Genomic DNA, 22,606 nt, shown 5'->3' on the forward strand with positions numbered 1-22,606 from the left:
GTGTGTTGTGCTCTGTGTTAAGGAATGGATAGACTGTGAAGAGCTGCCTCTGAGGAACAGCCACAAACAGGTCAAGAGCCTGTCGGTAAAAACCAAAGACAGGATCAACGAGGGACATCATGTGATTGGTGTCCACCACAGGCTACCTTGGTCAGGGGAGCCTGTTGACAAGACTTCTTGCTTCAGATACAAGAAGAACTGTGCTCACAAGCTCTCATCCTGATAGGGATTTCAACCACCCATGTCTGCTGGGAAAGCAGCTGACTGCAAGCAATACAGGAGACACCTGGAGTGCATTGAGGACAACTTCCTGGTTCAGGTATTGGACACACCAACCAGAGGAGAAGCTTTACTGGACCCCACGCTCACCAGTGTGGATGAGCTCATCAGAGAGATTAAGACTGGAGGCAGCCTGGGCTGTAGCAACCATGCCCTGGTTGAGTTACTGATCTCAATGAAAAAAGGCCAGAAAAAGAGCAGAGTTAGGATCGACCCTGAAACTTAGAATAATGAAATACCAGCTGTTTAAAGAATTAGGGGATGAGATTCCCTGGGAAACTGTTCTTAAGGACAGACGAACTGACCAGAGCTGGCAGCTCTTTGAGGACACTTAGAGCACAAGTGTCCATCCCCATGTGTAAGAAAACAAGCAAGGCAGGTCAAAAACCAGCACGGCTGAGCAAGGATCTGCTCTTCAGACTGAAGAGTGTAAGGGGGGTACTTTAGAATTAGATGATCAGTGGAGCATAGAGGCATGAGAAAGTAATTATATTAGGATGTGAAACCAACCAGAGTATTGTACAATGTAACTTTATGGCACAAGTTAACTGTAAGGTCCATTGCATTTTTTTTAGCAAGTCAACTTACAGATGTCCTCTGTTATCAGAGCTGAGTTCCTCCTTGGTTTAGCTCCCTACTGCAAGATGGATACAAATATCCTAGAAACACAATGCTAGAGGTTGTACATAGGGGCGAGAAAGATGATGGTGAGAGGAAGATTATGTGGGCAGGGGTCGTTTGCCCCTTGCCCTACAGCAGGGCATGCGCAGACTGTTGCCATGAGGTAATGAACAGGCGGTGTTTGGCTGCCACTCAAGCATCCCCTTATACTACGTACTGGCCCTACGTGGTGTAATGTAGAGCTGATAAAAATGGGGTGTCAGGACTGCTGAGTTGAGCAATACTCATCCTTCCATCGAGACCGTGTTGCTCCGTGGGGACGCCCGCTAAGCATGGGTACCAACCAGCTGCTGCAGATTCTGGTAGCCCTGGCCTGTCTGTGTGGGTAAGCACGGTTTCTTGATAGGAAACAACCGACTGGGACCCAGAGAAGTGGGATGGTAATATATGGAGTAGTAGTGATGATTCTGATAAGGATGATTTTATAGAAAATTCAGGGAAGCCATCAAGAACAGAGGAGTTGACACAGGAAGTAAGGGCAGCCCCTGTTGTACGGCGGAAGGCAGTGGTGGATAGTCAGGGTAAACAAGTGAGACAGGATGAGATTGTTGATTTCTCCCCAGAAGACATTAACAATCTTTTATCTAAATATTCTCAGCAACCTGGGGAACGAGCACAGATGTGGATGGTTTGATTAATGGAGCAAGGGGCTGACTCTGTGATAGTACACAATGTTGATGCCATGAAGTTTTTAGGGTTAACTAATGATGCATATGTACAAAATGCTCTTCGGTGTTTAAAACAAACACCAGGAGTTAGTAAAACTTTAGTTTCAGTCATTGATGAAGGTCTTAGTGACCGTTTTACTAATGATGGATCATGGCAGGATGGAAATTCATCCTCGGTAACTCTTCATCAAGCAATCAGGATATTGAAAGGGGAAGCGATGAAATTTGCTATTGAATTGCAGAGTCCCGAACTTTACATGCAACAGCCTTTAACCTCAGTAATGCAAAACAAATTATTAGAAGGCTGTCCTGTACCCTGGAAACCATATATTATTCCGCTGTTGGTGTCTAACCCAGGGGTGCCCACAGAAGAGATTGCAGAGAGGTTGCAGCAACTCGGTGACCTTCTGGGTCTCTCACACACAGACAAAGCAGCCAACCATGGGAATAAATGAGACAATAATGAAAACCAGAGAGGAGGGAAAAGAGAAAAAGGGAAACGAACTAAGCTATTTCAAGATTTACTTAAAAAAGGAGTTCCAAAAAAAGATATTGATGGGCAGCCAACAGAAGCCTTACGGAGGTTAGCCCGGCAGCACCAAATTAGAAGAGCTACAGAACAAGAACAGATATACCTCTGGGTTGAGATGCAGAAGACAGTCGATTGGTTCCTTAACACAGATCCTGTACTTTCAGGGTTTGAGGCAGCAAAGGCTCATGCTCCTCTGGACGAGGGGAACCATAAATTTGAATAGGGATGTGGCCAAGCCCCAGTGCAGTCCCCCAATGCTTGCTGTGTTTGTAAGGATCAACGACCTTTTACCACTTGTACAATACATTGGTCCACTAAGAACAAGCAAACTGTGCTAGCATTAGTTAGTATTAGGGTGGAGATCACTATTATTCATGGCAATCCTGACAAACATAAGGGGGACCCAGCACCTGTATGGGGCCTTGGAGAACAGGCAGTTCAGGGGTGTATGCTCGAAATAACACTACAAATAGCAGACAATCCACCAAAACCTTACAGAGTAATGGTAGCAAAAATATTTGAATATATAATAGGGATTGATGTTATCAGAGGAATGGACTTATGGATTGACAACACCCTGTGGTCATTTGGGTCCACGCAGTGGCACATACGAGCCATGCAAGTAGAGAAGATACAGGAAGAGGCAAACACATTTGTATGTAAATTGCCAACCTTAAACAGTATAAGATTCCAGGTGGAGATGAGGAAATTCAAACAACAATCCAAGAACTACTTGAGGCATAAGTAGTGAGGTACACTCATTCCCCATTTAACTCCCACATATGGCCCGTGAAAAAATCAGATGGGTCGTGGCGAATGACCGCAGGTTATAGGGGTGTTAATAAAGCTACTCCACCAATTACAGCTGCTGTACCTACTGTTACAGATTTAGTTAATGAAATCCAAAAACACCCAGATGATTGGTATGCACTAATAGATGTAGCTAAAGCCTTTTTTACCATTCTCATACCAAAGGCAGCACAGGATCAATTTGCCTTTACCTGGAAGGGTATTCAATACACATTCACAAGGCTCCCGCAAGGGTATAAACACAGTCCAACCTATTGTCACCAGGCTATACATCGAACCCTGAAGCAGCTTCCAAATCTGAACCCCTCAGTCCAGACAGTACAGTATGCAGATGACATATTAATCCATGGAAATACAGAGCAAGAGCCAGGTGATGCTCTCGAGAAAGTAGTAGACATACTGAAAAAAGATGGGTTGGTTGTCAACCCTAAAAAGATACAGGGGCCAGCTATGAGTGTAAAGTATCTAGGGATAACCTGGCATGCTGGGAAACAAGAAGTACCAGAGCAGACAAGGCAGGCCATAAAGGAATGGCCAGCACCCACAACTAAATGAGAAATGTAGTGATTTCTAGGAGCTGTTGGGTTTTGACTGTTGTACCTGCCAGGGTTAGTCATTTTATTAAAACCATGGCACAAAGTGACAAGGAAAAAAGCTGAATGGGGTAGTGAGCAACAGATAGAGTTTGAGGGAGCCAAAAATCTGATACAAGAGCACATGGAATTACACCCCATTCAGGAAGGACCCATTGAATTACAGGTGTCAGTAGAACAAGATGTTGCCCTACGGAGTTTATGGTAACTACAAGATGGGTGACGCAGGCCACTTGAATTTTTGTCCTAACGATTTCGGGGAGCAGAGGAAAAGTACACTCCCTTTGAAAAACAGTTAGCAGCTGTGTATTGGGGACTGCTAGACACAGAGGATCGGACAGCAGGACACGAGGTAATAGGACTCTATCTCCAGTAGTATCCTGAGCTCTAGGACCTACAGCAACCAATAAAATCAGTAGTGCACAAGGACAGTCAATAGTAAAAATGAGGTGGTACATTCAGGAGTGTGCAAAAGCTGGGGCTTGTTGCTGTGGAGTTTTTGATTTTTTAATTTTTATAGGCTTTAGAAGTAGTTATGTAGTGAATGTAGATTTTAAAGTAGCTGCATTATCCCTCACCCTTTAGCACAGTAGTTTTTACATCTTCCCAACACTGTTCCCCTTCCCACATCAATTCCGTTAATTCCATTAGCTTGTTTAGACTTCCCTCAAGGTAGGCCTTCATGCTGTTTAAGAACATCTGCACCCTGGCCTGGACAACAAGATACCACACAGGCTCAGCGACCTTCAAACTCAGAACTCTGGAGGAGCTCCAAGGACTGGACGTGCTGTGTGTGATGAGGAGGAGGATGAGGAAGAGGGGGTCCCTGCCTCAATTCCCGGAGGGGTGTGCCGGGAGGGGCAGAATGGAGCAGAACCAGGGGGCGGACAGACCTGGGATTGGATGGGTTAACACCTTAAATTGTGGAACCCCCTGAACACGGTGCATGCAGCAGATGTATTCCTGGAGCCTGGTAGCTCATTAAAGCTTTCTGCTTTCTTATCTTATACCTTAATTTGGCCTGGAGTTTCTTTTTCAGCAGTCTCTTTAGGCTCACCGAACGGTGGAAATTGGAATCCACCACTCTAGAACACCTGGATCTCCTGACTGGGAAATTTCATCCTGCAGGAAATTCTTCTTCGGCTGGCGTGTTTTGAAGAATTCCCCGCAGTGATCTTGGTTAGATAAAGGAAGCAGTCACTTCGGGTAATTTTGCTAGCAATTATAAAGCGGAGTTTTTCCCGGAAATTGGGAATATGGTGGGACTGGGAAGGGAACTTAGACTTGGGCCCAGAAGTTGCAAGAAGTCAGTGTTTTCCCAGTCTGTGGGTGAAAGGGTTTTGCCGGGAAGGGCAGTTGGACTGCCCTTAAGGCTTCAGTAAAGGTAGGGTAGAGAGAAGCTCAGGAGTTTTGTGTTTCATGCTGGCCAGGTACAGCCGTGAGGGGAGGGACGCCTCCCTGTGTGGTAAAATAGGTTGTTCTCATGTGAAGCTGTTGGTGGCGCTCTGGGAAAGAGCTTTGCACAGTGTTCCTGAGGCTGTGAGTTCCTATCCCAGTGCTGTTAAGTTTTTCCTTGCCTGTTTGTCGTAATGGGCTGCATACAATCTAGAGAGGAAGAAAGCCCTAAGGGGTCTCCTCTGGCTTCGGTTTTGCGACACTGGAGGCATTTGGCTGGCCCTAACACATCTTTAAAAAGGCAGAAGTTATGTAAGCTGTCTATACACATATGGCCTTTGTATGGCAGACTCAGAGAAGAGGCTTGGCCGAAGTTCAGCTCTTTTGAAACAAATACAGTGCTGCAGCTTATTTCGATCCTTCCTAAAGAGGAGCAATGGAACGAATTACTGTATGCCGAACTGTTTTTGGCTTTCTGCCAAATTTATATTACAAGCCCCAGAGATGAGGATTTAAATCTTCTAGCAGGCCCGATTTGCGAGGGAGCAGTCTGGGAGCCGTTCTGGCCCCAGGCGCAGGCACATTGGGTGCAGGTCCCGTCGGAGCAGCGGCCCCTCCTGCGGCTGCCCCTGGAGCAGTTGCGGTGGGGGCTGGGGCCACCCCTGGAGCAGGTTCTGCCAGTGCTGCGGGACAGACTGTACCGGGGATGCCTGCTGCGGTCGCTGTGGGGGCCCCGAGGGCCGCTGCCGGAGCTGTCCTGGGACCGGCCAGGCTACTGATGGACTGAGAGAATTACGCTTTGTCCCCTCACCTGTCAAGGCTGCCAGCAAGGTGGGACAGTGTGTTAGGTGATACAGCTGTTTTCTACACATGTACACGATGTCATCATCATCATGGCTGGGCTTCGCGAACTAAGATTTGGGAAGGGCTTTACCCACGTTTGTTACAAGCACGCTGGTGGCTAAAAAGGCCAATACGAGACAGGCACGTCCGTATATATTTTGCCTTGCCATGTCAATTTAAAAAAACCCACACGATTCATTTCAAAGCAAAATAATCGGAGCAGTCGCTCTTCCTCCCAGGCAATCTCTCTCTAGGGGCCGTTGCAGCGAGCGCGGTCGCACCGGGACAGGCAGGGCTCGTCCGGGCTGTTCCAACTGAATTGGGGGGGCGACCGTTCCCCCCTCACCTGTGGTTTTGGCCCCTGCCAGCGCCGCGCCGGCGGGTGCAGGCGCGGTTGCTACAGCAACGGGAGCTGCCCCAGGCGCAGGCGCTGTCGCGGCTCTGGAGCCGGCCGGAGCGGGGCGCTGTCCCCGCCGGAGACGGCGCAGTTGCTCCCTGGGGGATCCGTTCTGGCTGAAGCCGCTCCGGGGACAGTGCCGACTGCCGGCGCGGTTACTACGGCAACGGGGGCTGCTGCCAGCACAGGCGTAATTGCCGGCGCGGACAAGTCTGTCCCTGCAGGGGCCGACGCGGCCCAGGGAAAGGGTACTGCAGGGTCGGTGCCGGCCCCTGGGGCCGGCGCAGTCCCCGTGGCGATGGGAGGAGGAGCAGGGGCGGTGCCTGCAGCCGGGGGCCCTGTCCCAATCGACACGGGACCCCCCAGCTCCGCCATTATGGGCGGAGCCGGAGCTGCCCCCTTTCCCCTCTCACCCCGCTGTCCTTTATGGTGCGTACAGTCCCATCGGGTACGTGGGCGGCGCGGTCATTCCGACTGCCTCCCTTTGGTATGCAGGGTTTCCCATTCCGAAAGGGGGGGGGCAGCCTCCAGGGGTGTTCCCAGCTTTTGCCCCATACCCTCAAGAACTAGGCATGCCAAGGAAAAGTAAATAGTTCTCGGGGCAGGGTCTTCCTTCGTATTACCCCTCAAGCGTGAAATGCGAAACTCGAGACAGTGATCTCACTGACGCAGACACAGAGGTTTCTGATGAGGAGTCAGGTAGTAACTCAGAAGAGGGGAAACATCCCGTAGCAGAACCAAGAGCAGCAAACTGGTCAAAGATGTCTAAGGGAAAGCAAGACAAGACTGACTCCCCCAAAAAACAGTAACTGCCAGGAATGCTACAGACACAACGTCCACCACAAAAGTTGTGGATGCAATTGCCAACATGATAAGGCAAATGATAGGTGTTCTTTCTGTAAAAAGAAAGGATACTGGAGAAGGAGTTGTCCAGATTTGAAGAGAAGGGGATCGGAGGATTCTTCCCCAGCAGAACCTCTGGTTGTAGCTAAACTGGGGGAATAGAAAAAACTGTCTGTTGACCGCTGTATTGTAAGCCTGTTTCAGGCTCACAGCCTGTGAATGTCTGTGCCCTAATTCAGCTAAGGAGGCTGTGGGAAAAAAAACAAAAGGGGGAGTACTGTTTTGTTCTGAGTGTGAACTAACAATGTGTTAGAAGCTGACTGTTTACAGAAAGTCCATTGCAGCTGACAGACCTGAAAGCTCTGCCACCAAAACCCAGGGGGGGAGTAAAATGGGTGAAAATAACTTTCGTGCAGAAGTGAATGAATGCTTTAACAACTGCAAGTGAGATACACCAAGACAAGGAATTTTGGACTGCAATAAGAATTCCTGAAATGGGTCATGAGTAAGTAAACAAGAAAGACCAATACAGAAAAGCTTCTAACACGGTTAAGAACCGTTGTAAGATCAGCCTGTGACTTCCAAAGGTGGTACATATACAAGAATCAAAACAGTGCCATGACTATTGTATTTGTTTTGTTATCTTCTGTCCTATGCTACTTTTAAGCTTTTCTTACTGTTAGTTTAATTGCAGAAGAATTGAAAGCTTACATTGTTTTTGCTACAATGATTGTTTTAAAGTTTGTAATGTTTATATTTGCATATATCTTGTCCCAGCAGTTTAACAGCAGTTTGTAAACACTGTTAGAAACATCTTTATTTCCTTGGCTGCTGCAGCCTGTGAAAGAATTCCTCCTGGAGGGATGGTTTGATGGAAAGTCCACATAGGAGTTTCACGTGATTGTGAGATCAGATTTATACACCTGATGCCTCTAAAATGCTTTCTCACCCAGTGTCATGTAGAAGCAAGTGAACACTGAGTTTCACAGAAGAGAAGTCGTGTGTTAGGGGGGACAGAGGGGTAAGAAGGCGGCTGCAGCACTGCAACGGCACTGGTTCTGTGGACTCCCCCATGGGACTCTGAGACCTGATTGGCATCTTGCCTGCAATCTTTGAGACAAACTGGTAACACGGTTGTTGGGACAATTTGTTTAGATTGCTTAAATGGTTTGCTTAGAATTGCTTCCTAGCTTTATTATAATATAGCTGTTTTGTTAGTATTCACATACACATGAGGATGCTTTTATCCATGGAGGCAAGAAGTACCTGCACTACCACTCCATGAATTAAGGATGATCAACTGCAGTCTGGGGCAGACTGTGGCAGGATGGCCTGTCCCCTGATAAGGCCTGGAATCTGTCCAGAGAGTGCAAACTCCCTGTGATGAGCTACTTGCACTGCCAGGGTGCTGTTTGGTGTTACATCCAGACGCAGCCTGCTTCTAGTAAGTTCCTGACTGGCCTATTAGATCTGTGACTGGCAGTCAATCACTTTATGTGATAAAAGCACAAGTTCCTCTCACACAGTCAAGATGCAGGAATTCCAAGATTTGGGGTTCCTGTGAAATTGTCATCAGACAGAAAGTCACACTCCATCGACTTACAAAACACAAATAAACAGGGTTTGTCAAGAAACATCTATGATGTGGGTTCAGGCCTTGCATATAGCCATATTAAAGATCCACATATAATCCAAGGCAGAAAACAACATGCTCTCTATTTGCATAAAGGAAGGTTAATCTGCAAGATTGTTTAATAGTTTAAGCTCTGCTTTGCAGGAACTGCAGAGATTCATCATGTCATCTAGGCCTATGGGACTGGACACTCCTGTTCATCTGTTCCAGCCCAGAAACTGAGCCTATGTAAACAATGAGACCGAAACTCCCACAAGCCAAACAAAAGAACTGTTCCAAGTTCAGCAGACCATCTCCATCATGGTCAGAGTTGTTGGCAAAAACCCTGGATTTGCCAACAGAAAGCCTCTGTTCCTGAAACAAGTGAAACAACAGAGACTGTTACAAGGACGGTTAAAATGATGTTTAAACTTTTTCTGTGTGTATTGTCTAATATCACCAGTAACTATGAATTGAGTTTAGCACCAGAATTTACATTTGGCTTTACTAAAATGCACCCAATATTCTTCATGAATGTGAGTGCTGAATCTGCACTATGGATTTGGCTGAAATTTGGCAACAAGCTTAAATTATATACATTGAGTAATTCCTGAAGATGTCTTATTAGGTTTACAGAGATATCTTCTACAGACTTACTTCATGGTTACCAAACTGGACCTGGATAAAACAGCTATTCATGTTAGTTGTATATAGTGTTAGATCTGCATAATAGCTTGTTGTATGGTTAGTGTGCAAATATTAGTCATCTTACTAGTATGATGTATAAGTGGTAGAGGCTAGACAAGATCTTTGAGTCTTGTCCAGTCTTTAAAGGGGGGACTGTTGCTGTGGAGTTTTTGATTTTTTAATTTTTATAGGCTTTAGAAGTAGTTATGTAGTGAATGTAGATTTTAAAGTAGCTGTATTATCCCTCACCCTTTAGCACAGTAGTTTTTACATCTTCCCAACACTGTTCCCCTTCCCACATCAGTTCCGTTAATTCCATTAGCTTGTTTAGACTTCCCTCAAGGTAGGCCTTCATGCTGTTTAAGAACATCTGCACCCTGGCCTGGACAACAAGATACCACACAGGCTCAGCGACCTTCAAACCCAGAACTTTGGAGGAGCTCCAAGGACTGGACGTGCTGTGTGTGATGAGGAGGAGGATGAGGGGGTCCCTGCCTCAGTTTCCGGAGGGGTGTGCCGGGGGGGGCAGAATGGAGCAGAACCAGGGGGCGGACAGACCTGGGATTGGATGGGTTAACACCTTAAATTGTGGAACCCCCTGAACACGGTGCATGCAGCAGATGTATTCCTGGAGCCTGGTGGCTCATTAAAGCTTTCTGCTTTCTTATCTTATCTTATACCCTAATTTGACCTGGAGTTTTTCTTTTTCAGCAGTCTCTTTAGGCAACAGCTCGAAACTTACACACACTACATGAGCAAGTAAGCAGTAGTGTCAAGGATGCCAGTCTTCAAGAGAAAGAAAACCAGCTTATGCAAAACATACAGCTAGGGCGGTGGGGAGTGCCATATGAAAGCTTGTCAGATGAACAGAAACACAATGCCTGGTTTACAGATGGTAGTGCCCATCAGGGGAAATGGACTGCAGTTGCTATCCAGTCACTAAAGGAGAGACGGGTAGTAGCCAACTGGCTGAGTTAGTTGCAGTATGGCAAGCCCTGGAGGCAACATCTCTAAATACTATATGTTACATGTACACTGATTCATGGGCAGTAGCTCAGGGGCTAGTTCATTGGTTATCCATTTGGGAAAAAGCCCAGTGGAAAATTGGAAGCAAAACAGTTTGAGGACAACAATGGTGGGAAAAAATATATACCTTATTGCAAGGCTGGGATGTGTGGGTATATCATATGGATGCTCATATCACTAACACCACTCCCACACATATTGGTAATCAATTAGCAGACAAACTTACTACACAAGTAAGGGCCCATAAACAGTAGTGAAGAAACAGCATTAGCAATGTGGGCTCATGAAAAGGCAGGGCATGGAGGATGAGATGCCACCATTTCGTGGGGAAAACAGAGGAGTACATTTGTCTACTACCATTGTGTCTGACGTGATACAGAAATGCTCAGTTTGTCAGATAATCAAACAGCAAGCACTAAAAGTGGTTCCCGTAGGGTCCCTGAAGAAAGGGTCGAATAGTGCAGAGAGACAGCAGCTTGACTTTATTGGGCCATTACCTGAGCACCGAAGGCAGCAATATGTGTGTACTGCAGTAGATACATACTCTGGAGTTTTTGTAGCTGTTCCCAGCTGGTATGCAAATGCGTTTACCACTATTAGAATGTTAGATACCATTGAAACATATTATGGGACTCCAGTACAAATACAGATAATGTGTCACACTTTAAAAACCACATGGTACAAAAATGGGCAGATGAGCGGCAAGTGCATTGGGTGTGGCACCTGCCTTATCACCCTCAGGGGGCTGGGCTGATTGAGTGTATGAATGGGTTATTCAAATAACAACTGAAACAGGAGAAGGAAAGTTCACACAGTGGGTGGACCATATAACAGAGGCGGTACGAGTTTTGAATAACTAAGCACTAACCCCCACCACAACTCCTCTGCTTCTAATGAAAAGAGAACCTCCCACAGTATGTAAAGTAAATATTAATGCAAAAGTATCTTACCAAGCAGGTCACCAGTATGGTATAGTAGGTGAAGCCACCGTTTTAGAGCTTACACACAGTTATGGGCCACAAGAAGTCAAATGGGAGCGACCTGATTGTCAGCTAAAAGCTCCATCAGTGCCCCTTGTGAAATTACTTGCTTTAACTCCACGAGCAGTAACCAAAGGCTTAACCTTGTTAAATCCAGTACGAGATGGTACTAAACCTGTGTTGTTGGGTATTAAAAACACTGCTGAGCATAGTGTTATTTTACACCCTGGCCCACTCTGTTCTTTAGTATACATTGCATCTATACCTCTAACACCCCCTGTAGTAGTCAGGGGTATAAGACACAGAGTGTGGTATACCCCTCCAGGACAAAGTCCTGTAGCTGCTGAAATCATTGCCACTGACCAATCACATGCTGTCACTATATTGCAGTACCCGGAAACCCTGAGGCGGGGGGGAGGTCCCCTAACAGTTTTGGGGTTTTTTTGTTTGTTTGTTTTATTGTAGATATCGGCTATGCTTTGCTTCTTTACTGACTACTGTTTCGGGTATCAATGTGTGGACCACCCTGGCCAATGTGACGAAGACTGATGTCGTGTGTGTCCATGGCAACTCCCACGAGTCCTTTTTGCACCTGCTTAGTTGGAGTACCTATTGATGACTACTGGTGGGGAGCTCTATATAATGAGACCGTGTTAGCAAATTCCACACAGCCAGGAACTCAACAACCTCTTTGGTGGTGCCAGGCATCATAGCAAGTTACAAGTGGGAAGGATGCTATTTGGTATACTAAGTCTACAGCATATATGCATAATTTTCCTGCTTTACCCATTCAGCCACAAGAATTGGACATTTTAGGGACATTAACTGCAACTCGATGTTTTTACTTAAACTATACATCAGGTACCAAGGTTGACAAAGGAGGAGTTGACATTTTTCCTAGGGATATATACTGGAATGCATCAGCCTGGTGCAATGAGACCATACAAGCACAATTCATTCCTGGATCCAATGCAATTGGCCTCCCAAATGATCTATTTCTCATTTGTGGACAAAGGGTGTGGAAAGGTATTCTGGGAAAGGTCGTAGGAGGCCCTTGTACCTTTGGACAAATAACTTTATTTCATCTACATAAAATAACCTTGATTAAACTAAGAACATGCAGATGAAACGCACGGCAGTTTACTTTGGACTGTAATTCTGATGTAACGTTTTGGAATAAGGCTGAAAGGATATCTGCTAGTATAATAGCTCAGATAGGAACTGCTCATGCTTTAGCTTCTAGCTAATGCTACCTCCGTTGCTTTGAGTGCATTGCTCACAGATGTAGACTCTGTTAGACATGCAAGTTTACAAAATAGAGCTGCTACTGATTTTTTGTTGTTAGCCCAAGGACATGGCTGTCAAGATTTTGAGGGCATGTGCTGCCTGAATTTAAGTAATCATTCTGAGTCTGTTCATGCTAGCATCCAGAAATTGAAAGCCCTCACCCAACAGTTACATGTTAATGATGAATGGAACCCCTTTGGGGATTAGAAATAGGGATGGCCCTGGTTACAAAAACTGTTAATAGGCTTGTTAGTAGTCGGATATATAATAATATGTATATTGTGTATAATTCCCTGTGTGCTAACATATCTATGTCGAATGATAAACACCAAGATAAATGCATTACAATCTTGAGTAGTGCGCTATCACCCTCTTGCTACCATTGATCATGTGGTGGCATGTAAGGGGGGTACTTTAGAATTAGATGATCAGTGGAGCATAGAGGCATGAGAAAGTAATTATATTAGGATGTGAAACCAACCAGAGTATTGTACAATGTAACTTTATGGCACAAGTTAACTGTAAGGTCCATTGCATTTTTTTTAGCAAGTCAACTAGATGTCCCCTATTATCAGAGCTGAGTTCTTCCTTGGTTTAGCTTCCTACTGCAAGATGGATACAAATATCCTAGAAACATAATGCTAGAGGTTGTACATAGGGGCGAGAAAGATGATGGTGAGAGGAAGATTATGTGGGCAGGGGTCGTTTGCCCCTTGCCCTACAGCAGGGCATGCGCAGACTGTTGCCATGAGGTAATGAACAGGTGGTGTTTGGCTGCCACTCAAGCATCCCCTTATACTACGTACTGGCCCTACGTGGTGTAATGTAGAGCTGATAAAAATGGGGTGTCAGGACTGCTGAGTTGAGCAATACTCATCCTTCCATCGAGACCGTGTTGCTCTGTGGGGACGCCCGCTAAGCATGGGTACCAACCAGCTGCTGCAGATTCTGGTAGCCCTGGCCTGTCTGTGTGTGTAAGCACGGTTTCTTGATAGGAAACAACCGAGAAAGCAAATGTTTTTATATCCTTTTGGTATCCCTTTAATTCCCTTTTTACTAGTTAATACTGTATTAAAAGCTGTTCATAGTATTGTATGAATGCCAACTGATAAAGTAGTTATTTTACATTCTTTTTTAGCTTTTGTTTCTCTTTGCTCGTTCTTTTATTCTCACTGCAATAAAAGATTTTTTGTAGTGTTTGAATGTCTGTTGTACTTGTCTTTATTCCAGGCATGTATCCCAATGGACTAATACAAGAGTCAGAAGGAAATGCACAGCCTGAACCAGGCATAGATGACCAGGGAAGAGTACAGGGATATGGTGCAGCTGTGTAGGGATGGGATCAGGAAAGCTAAGGCTTGGAATGGGACTTGGCGAGGGATGCAAAGAGTTATCAGAATGGATATTATAGGTCAGAAAAGAAAGGCCAAGGAGAGTGTACCCTCCTGACAAATGAGAAGGAAATGTTGGTGACAATGGATATGGAAAAGGCTGAGGAACTCACAAGTTCTTCACCTCAGCCTTCACTGGCAGTCTGGCTTCCCACATCTCTCATGTTCCTGAACCTATAGTTGGAGGCTGGGGAAGTGAATTCTCTCCCACTGTAAGCAAAAAGCAGGGTCTAGAGTTCTCAGCACAAGATGTGGATCTGTCAGAACAGGTCCAGAAGAGGGCCACCAAGATGACCAGAGGGCTGAAGGACCCCTCCTGTAAAGACAGGCTGAGAGTTGTGGTTATTCAACCTGGAGAAAGCTCTGGGGAGACCTCATTGCAGCCTTCCAGTACTTAGAGGGGGCTTATAAAAAAGAGGGAGAGTGACTTTTTACATGGGGTGGTAGGAGTATGACAAGGGGCAAGACTGAAACTGAAAGGAAAGTTTTAGGTTAGATGTCAGAAAAAATTCCTAATCCAGAGGATATTGAGGCACTGGAACAAGTTGCCCAGAAAAACTGTGGATGCTCCATCCCTGGAAGTGTTCAAAGCCAAGCTGAATAGGGCCTTGAGCTACTTGATCTAGTTAGTGGTTGGCAACCCGTCCCATTGCAGGAGACCTGGAACTAGATGATACTTAAGGTCCCTTCCGACTCAAGCCATTCTATGATTCTACATTTACTATCTGAAGATTTGGCCCGATAATCATTGTCTTCATTTGGCTTGAGCAGGCTCACTATAACACCCTGAAGCACCTATGATTCAGATACAACTGGACATATCAGTATGAATTTGCAGACTAAGGCCATTACTTGCTCACATTTCATTAGCTGCCTTTTTTTTGGAAATGGAAAACCACAGTGGAGAAGTCCATTCTAAGAAAAGAGAAATGACTGGAAAAAGACAGCTTGGACCCAGACAAAGGGAAAGTAACACAATACACACAGGTAGTATTAATAGAAGCAGAGACACAGTGAACAGTGAGCAACAGATGCAAATCACTGAATTGAGGGCTGAGCATAACAACAATTGCTCAGCTTCTAAGCAGGCTGTGTCCACCAGACATGGTCAGAGGGATACTGAGCCCTGTCATTTACAGTGGAGTTGACAATCCAAATGCAGCACTTCCTGCAGTGTTTGCCATAGGCTTGTGGAAAACCCTGGTTAGGCTGCCAGGTGGGGAACGGGACATGACCCACAACAGCTGATGGACAGCTATTTGAGAATACAGGAAGTAAGCTCAGATATCTCCTCTCAGAAGAGGTTGAGATAATTTCTTAGCATTAGTCTGTAGGTCTACAATGTGGAGAGTAAGCATGAAATCACATGACAGCAGACTCGGACAGATGTGTTTCAATATGTCCTCAGAATACTCCATAACTGCAACATGAAGATTTTAAAAACAGATGTTGCAAGAGAACTGTCAAGCAGGTAACACTGGGCTTTTCAACTAAGTTCCCTCCATAAGACTTGGTCCACGGCACCACAAATCCTTTAGAGTTTCTTTTTTAGTCTGCAACTACCAGGCTATATAATTTACCCTCTCAATGTCAAGCTTTGTTCAGCCTCACCATTTCCTCCCCTGTACCATCTCCCCAATACATCTGCAAATACCTCCACATACAGCTTTGAAGTTACACAAAGCATTTCTGTGATGGTAATGTTACCTATGGCTATCAGAAAGAATGAGAAATGCTGTAGCAGAGAAGACATCTCCAGGTATCATCAACTGAGCTGTGGTAATACAGAAATATCCTTTATGCTCATATACCTATCGGAAATGTTAGCTGCATATTTAGTGGTCATTTCACTCCATCAGAAAACAGCACCCAAACATGTAATGATTAGAAGTATATAATAAAAATGGATCTGTTCCTGTTTCCCCAATTTAATTTCCATATTCTATGTTACACAACAAAAAAATATTTTGCTATTATCACACTTCTATAGCTAGGGAAGTAATCAGAGAGGTCTGGAGCACTCCAAAAACAGATGGACTAAAGGATTTCAGTATTTTTCATAGTCTGCAACTCATTGCCCTTCTATATGTCTCCATAACCCCAAAACTGCTGTTATCCCCCATTTTTTCCATTTTAAATACACAAACACACCTTTACTTAGCACTACTATAGCCAGAAAAGCTGCAACTAATTGGCTTATATCAGAAGGAAAATCTTGTAGCATAGTGATACATTGGATATACTGGGGATTTCAAAGTTCACTGAAGAACATCCATATTGCGGAAAGAATCCAGTATCTTACTGCATTTTAAATCACTATGTTTGGGTTTCAGTAAAAATTAAAAAAAACTCACCTCTAGCAACTCATCTGCAATCTGTAACCTGCCATCTTTTCCAGCTGCTCCATTAGGATCAATTCCCACTATAAAGACACTCATCCTGGATCGGTCTTTGTTACCAGCAAGACTAAGTCCCAGACCTGTCCTTCCTTTTTCCAGCTCAATCATGTGTAACTCCCCTGGTAGATTTCCGTAGCGCTGCACGATCTTTTCTAAATGTAAAAGTGTGGGCAGCAGAGGTTGGATTTACATTAGAAAGTTTCACAAGTCACCTAGAGTCAAGATCAGTGTCCAGTGGGCAGTATCTGACAGAAAAATCACAAACTGGATGAGAAAATTTTCAGTGTAAACCACACCTTCTTTTGAGCTAAGCCTTAGGTGATTTACAATATTATTTCTAGTTTCCTGTTTTCCTTATAATTTCAGAAAACATTAAAACTTTTCTTAAAAAAAGACTTTTCACACATAAAAGCAATAATATTCTCTCCAGTAATGCCTTCAGGTAACAGAAACTATCACATCAGTCATTGTCATCCGTTAATAGGAGTACAATGAAATTCTCTGAGTAGTACTACATGTGAAACAATGAATTTAGACCATGGAGGAAAACAGAGATTGTAGTGCAATGATCAAGAAAAAATGCGTTTCATATCTTACCATGAGCACCTGACCAAGTACAACTAAAAGAGCAACACTTAACATCCAAACCACGAAGTACATGATAAAGAAGCAGTTCAAACAGGATGACCCCACTCCCATATCTTATGCAGTGCTATTTTAACACCGAGTATTGCAAACATTATCACAAAGGATAAACTTACTCCAGCTGTAACCAAACTCATCCTCCTTCTCCACATCTTCTGGCACTCTGGTAGAACATGACTGTGCAACATCACAGCTCATTCCTGAAAATGCTGATGGAGGGGGCAGAGGCAAATTATAAAGTGAAGTCTTTTCTGTTTCTACATCAGACTGACCGAATGCCTGTGGAGAATAAAAAAAATGCAGTGTCTAAGAAAATGCAGACTCTGTATAGGGCAAACTAGTATACAAAAATGTCAAAATGGTAATGACTATGGCTTTGAAGTTTAAATATCAAGCAACTGAAACTCTAAATTAATAACACAACACAGAAAGGCTGAAAGAGATCATAGACAGAAACAAACACCAGGCAAGGTAAGAGATAACATCATTCCAAATTGTATTTGGAAACAAACAAAACTCACAATAAAAGCCCAATTCAGTAAAGTTTTATGTGCCACTTTATATTTCTGAAAAAGTCTCTTACAAAGACTCAAGTGATTTTTTTTTTTAATGCTCTAATTGCAAAAGACTTATACCTCATTTTATTTTTAAAAGCCACTGCATATAATTTCTTCCTATCATATGCTTTGGAAGCCAAATACAAGGAGAGGGAAAGGAAACAAAAAACTAGATGCTTTCAAAAATGCCTCCAGGAAAAAAAGAATAACTGGTATGTTAACTGAAAGGAAAATTAAAAACCAAAATGAAACAGATGATAATTGACAAAATCTACAGTGACTGGACTTTTTCAGTCTTATTTACTAGTTTCCTATAAAGTGCACAGAGGAGATCAAACAAAGAAAGATACATATTAAACCACAAGAGACAGATACTTTTAGTCTTGATGTGGTCTATTCATATTCATAAAAAAGTAAGAAGTACAAACACGCGACTACCGCAATGTAATGGTTAAATGCCCAAATCCGCAATATGGCAAACCTCCGTTCAAGTAATTTCCCTTGAGGAATATGGACTCTGATCAGGGATTTCACTAAGTGTTTTTAATTTATATGACTTTGTCTTGCTTAGAGTAAACATCTAAGCAAGAAACTTGTGTCTGAATATCATAATTCTGAAGCTTATGCATGCCCAAGAGACTTTGATACTGGAAGATCAGTTATTGATATTAGCAACAAAAACTTTAAAAGAAAACTAACTATTTTTCCAACAGTAGAATTTTCAGGTGTGTTGCCCTAGCTTCATAGCCCTGTTCTCATCATTTCAGCTTTCACTACTTCCATTAGCAAAAGTCTGAATACAGTATTTCAGATTGTGTCTCTAGGTGCCAAAAATATTCAGATAATTTCTTCATCAAAGGCAAGGGACTGAAATGAATAACAATGTATATCTTCCAAATTGAAGGTGTTGAAAAACTTAGGAAGTTACCAATTTAGTCATATTGAGATTTAAGAAAGGTCCCATCTCCCAGTGAAGATGACTTATCTGAATTCTGTAACTCCAAAGATTTAAAGAAATTGCAAATGCCCTGTTTCAGTTCTCTCATTCTGCTTCTGCTTGAAAAACATTTTCCTTTCATTTAGAAACTTGTTCTAGGAACTTAACTAAGAAGTCATTAATTGTTAAAAGTGTGGGAAGTTTTCATATAACACCCAAACTAATAATTTTTATAAAAAATGCAAATAAATGCTATATGACTTCATATCTTTAGTAACCTTGTCTCATGCTTCCAATCTAAGACAATGTCATCCTGCTGAGATGATACCTAGCATCTCAAAACTGAAGCAGCAAAATTCTAGCAAAGACATTGTCACCCACCAGAATGAGAGTAGGGTGGAAACCCTATCTAGTAACATTCAAAGTGATTTTTCACAATCAAAATTCACGTGTCCACCATAAATAAAAGTTGTAACATACCTCCACATATCAAGAAGGAGTGAAAGGGAGAGTAATTCTAGAAACACTATTTTTTCAGAGTGCTTCCTAGAGTTTAACTAGAAAGCTACATAATATACTGAAAAAATGAGGAAATACAGTGTTGTGGTGGGTTGACCTTGGCTAGTGGCCAGCTGCCCATGAAAGCTGCTCTATCACTCCCCTCTTCAGCTGGACATGGGAGGAAAAAAAAACAAGATAAAAGCCACCCCACAGTCCCCACAGCTACCACCACCTTGCCACGCAAACCGATAGCAAGTGTGAGAGCAAACCAGATCAGCAAACCTTACAATATTAATTTAGGGGTACTCTTTGCAAATGACAGTGTCCAAGAACAGCAAATTTAATGAAAACATGACTAAAAAAATGAACAAAATATTGGTCAAGGACTTCTGGAAGATCTGTAAGGTATGGATGTATGGCTACATCCTGACAGATTAACATTTATTAACTGCAGCCACCATAATCTGATTGACAAAAAATGCTTCTTTCTGCACCTTTGTACACATGTACCTAAATCTGAATATTTCTGAAGGAAATGCTGAAATGAAAGTAAAAGCAAGGCTCCTTTGCGGGAAGGGTGAAAAGCATGCTACAATGCCATTTGTGTGGAGGAGAACACATCAAGCCTCCAAAACTCAACCTGACACACGTGCACAGCCAGAAGCAGAAGCTGGCCTCCACAGTTTACACACACATAAGACTTTTGCTCCCTGAATCGGGCAACACACAGAAAACCTAAAATACTTTAACTCATGAAATACTTTCAGTGTGCCACAGCACAGTATTTCATTTAAAATGCAAAGCATCAGAGAGTGCATGAACCAATTTGGCTACCAGGGTCACTCTGATCACAGCCAAGCAAGTATTGAAAATGGCAGCAAGTCTGGAGCTTGAAAAAATGAAGGCACAGGCAGAGGAAGAAGCAGTACTCTGGAAGGTATCACAGGCCATGAACAAATGTAGAGCACACATACAGTAGGACCCACTGATGGGAATCAAGACAAACCTTGAATGGTGTGGGAGCAAAGGGGTTAGTTGGGGAACAACGGAAGGTAACCCTAACTGGATTCGATACCTCCTACAGTAACAGAAAACAGCAATCCACATGTTACAGCACCTTTGGCAATACACAGTACTGTTAATGAATAACTCATTTTCAATTATGGATTCATTTTACTAATTGCAGCAACTTTATTAGTTCTATTTATAAACAGACAAAAGTATTTAATGGTTATTAAGGACCCTGATTCAGCAAAGTAACTTACTGTACATGAACCTTAGTTCAGCAAGAGAACAGAGATGACAAAAGGCCATTCTTATATTAATGCTAAAAAAGAAATTACGCAGAAACTGCAAGACCATTATGTATTATTTTAAAATATGTGCAATATTTTTCAGAAATACTTTTGCAAATATAGAAAATACAAGCCATCATTTATATTGCATATCTGTTCCCTTTCCTCAGATACAAAACTGTAACAAACATGAAAACAGTTTTAAGAACACACATGCAATTATATACTACATGTATTATCACAGATGTTCATTGCACATATGATGTATTTGACAACATGGGAAAACAGAAGGGCACAATCACTTCCAAGATGTAAAACCAGCTAGAAATTATTTTATTAAATCAGAAATGCATGCAAAGAAGAATTACGCTTTTATTTATCATTGTGTTAGAAGGTAACTCTGTTCCCATTGTGAACAACATGCAGTAAGCACTAATCACAAAAAAAAATAAAAAATAAAATCTAACTTTTTTAGTATTTCCAAAGATGTCAGCATCTTGTTCATGGTGCATTAAAAGATTTTTCAAGAAGTAGAAGGAAAATATTTTCAGCATCATAAACTGAAAGCTGCTAATGTTTGGATTTTTCCATGCAAAAATAAAAGTGAGATATTAAAGCTGTAAAGTTTTAACCACATAAAAGAAGTACATAGCAGCAAAACACCTCACACACTGATGAGAGAGTTACACTCATGGGGATACTTTAAAATATACCACAGGGACTGATCTTGTATTTGAGAACCTACTCCTTTGGTAGCTCTGAATAGCTCAGATTTAGTAGTTATGACTAACAGAGCTGGTGTTTTCCACTTCTCTATAACTTTCCTATGTGTATATTTGTCTGTGTTATTTTAATTCCCACTCTCATCAGCATAGTATTTTACCCAAACTTGTATAAAAGAATTTGAATGCAGAGAGACACAAATGGCAAAGAAGCACACATATTGTGTTTGGTGAGTCAAAAGCAGACAGTGTGTCATCCTCCCACCTTGCTGGTGTTGAACTGAGAAGAATCAGCAAATGGGTTAGTGCTGCTGAAGACACCTGGCCTACAGAAAACACTGTTCTGTGGGAAAGATGGAGAAGAGTTCTAAAAGGAAAGCATAATGGAAACTAAGCAAAACCAATTTTAAATGAACCCCTTTTACTCATGAAGCAAAACATATTTATGTAGTTGTTTGGGCTAACTAAACAAGGTCCACTTCCTGCACTTTGCTACAGATAGGTGAAAGTGGGCAAAACTGTATTTGCTCTGTGTTTCTATCAGCTTTGTTTAGCATAGCATAGAGGAAAAGCACTGATGCTCATACCTGTTCTCTACTCTTCACAAAGTACATCAAGTACAGAATTGAGCAGCACAAAGATGAGTAAATTTATGTGCTATTTGTACAATTTTGTACAAGTATTTTTTACTTCGCAAAAGAGAAGATTTAGTAATATTAGGCATCTCTAAGCAGCTTTCATATCTAATGATGACTTTTACTGAACACTTTGTATATGAGTGCATGCACCTATAATTGCCTGAATTTATAGTTTATTGAAACTAAATTCTCTGGTCTTCTGTTTTAGCAATGGAAGGTATTTCCTCATTATTATTTAACATGAAAAGAGTTTACACATTTAGACGAAATTAAAGGATGTAATTTCCTTTAATAAAGGATGTAATATTCCTTACTCAGTTTTTGTACTGTACTCTATTTGAGATCAAAACAAACTTAATTAAGAAGGACCAGCTCTGATCGCACAGTTTGTTGGAAATATACCATGTATACATGATACAGATGTATCCACCTGTCAATAGCCTACAAGTCTTAGGTCTGTAAGTTAAACACTGTGGAAAACAAGAAGTATGGTAAATGAAAAGGAATGTGAAAAGCTTGTAGGATCGTTTATATCAAGAGTAATTTAATCCAAACGTACACTGCTGTTTAAAAATTTTCTTAAAGCATTTTGGTTTTTTCTAAATACTTCTGAAAATAGTAAATGCATCCCTAAACATTTATTTTCAAATACTGTATTGCAAAAAGTAATGTAATTTGATAAGACAATATAGGTCTTGACTTTACTGTGTCTTCAGCAGTGAGAAAGCAATGCCATGCATGAACAAGGTTTCTCACTGTCAAGTCACTCAAAGTCAAAAGGCTGTACCCCTAAGGTACAGTAAGATTTTTTGTTTACACACGTCTTTTAGAGAAGTTTGCAACAAGTAATTTGTTACTGTAATGATCCTATTACACTTTAACACCTGC

The 22,606-nt window shown here is 42.5% G+C and overlaps 1 protein-coding gene and 1 long non-coding RNA gene across 26 annotated transcripts in view; one reads left to right on the forward strand and one right to left on the reverse strand.

Moving 5' to 3' along the window:
- MPDZ (multiple PDZ domain crumbs cell polarity complex component) overlaps positions 1-22,606 on the reverse strand; it is a 110,174-nt gene that overhangs the window by 19,424 nt on the left and 68,144 nt on the right. For 12 of the 25 annotated variants that reach the window (XM_032675119.1, XM_032675124.1, XM_032675102.1 and 9 more), the window contains 4 exons: positions 21,346-21,447; positions 20,070-20,141; positions 17,185-17,347; positions 16,379-16,575 (listed from right to left, as the gene is read on the reverse strand). In XM_032675119.1, coding sequence (XP_032531010.1) covers positions 16,379-16,575; positions 17,185-17,347; positions 20,070-20,141; positions 21,346-21,447 — 534 coding nt within the window. The remainder of the gene's footprint in view (positions 1-16,378; positions 16,576-17,184; positions 17,348-20,069; positions 20,142-21,345; positions 21,448-22,606) is intronic. The other 13 variants (XM_032675125.1, XM_032675123.1, XM_032675122.1 and 10 more) reach the window with 4 other exon arrangements.
- LOC116780317 lies at positions 919-12,782 on the forward strand. Its single transcript, XR_004354419.1, has 2 exons — positions 919-1,285; positions 11,812-12,782. It is a non-coding gene; the product is annotated as an uncharacterized LOC116780317 (long non-coding RNA).

The sequence above is a fragment of the Chiroxiphia lanceolata genome, chromosome Z (assembly GCF_009829145.1).
Source record: "Chiroxiphia lanceolata isolate bChiLan1 chromosome Z, bChiLan1.pri, whole genome shotgun sequence".
Classification (NCBI taxonomy): domain Eukaryota; kingdom Metazoa; phylum Chordata; class Aves; order Passeriformes; family Pipridae; genus Chiroxiphia; species Chiroxiphia lanceolata.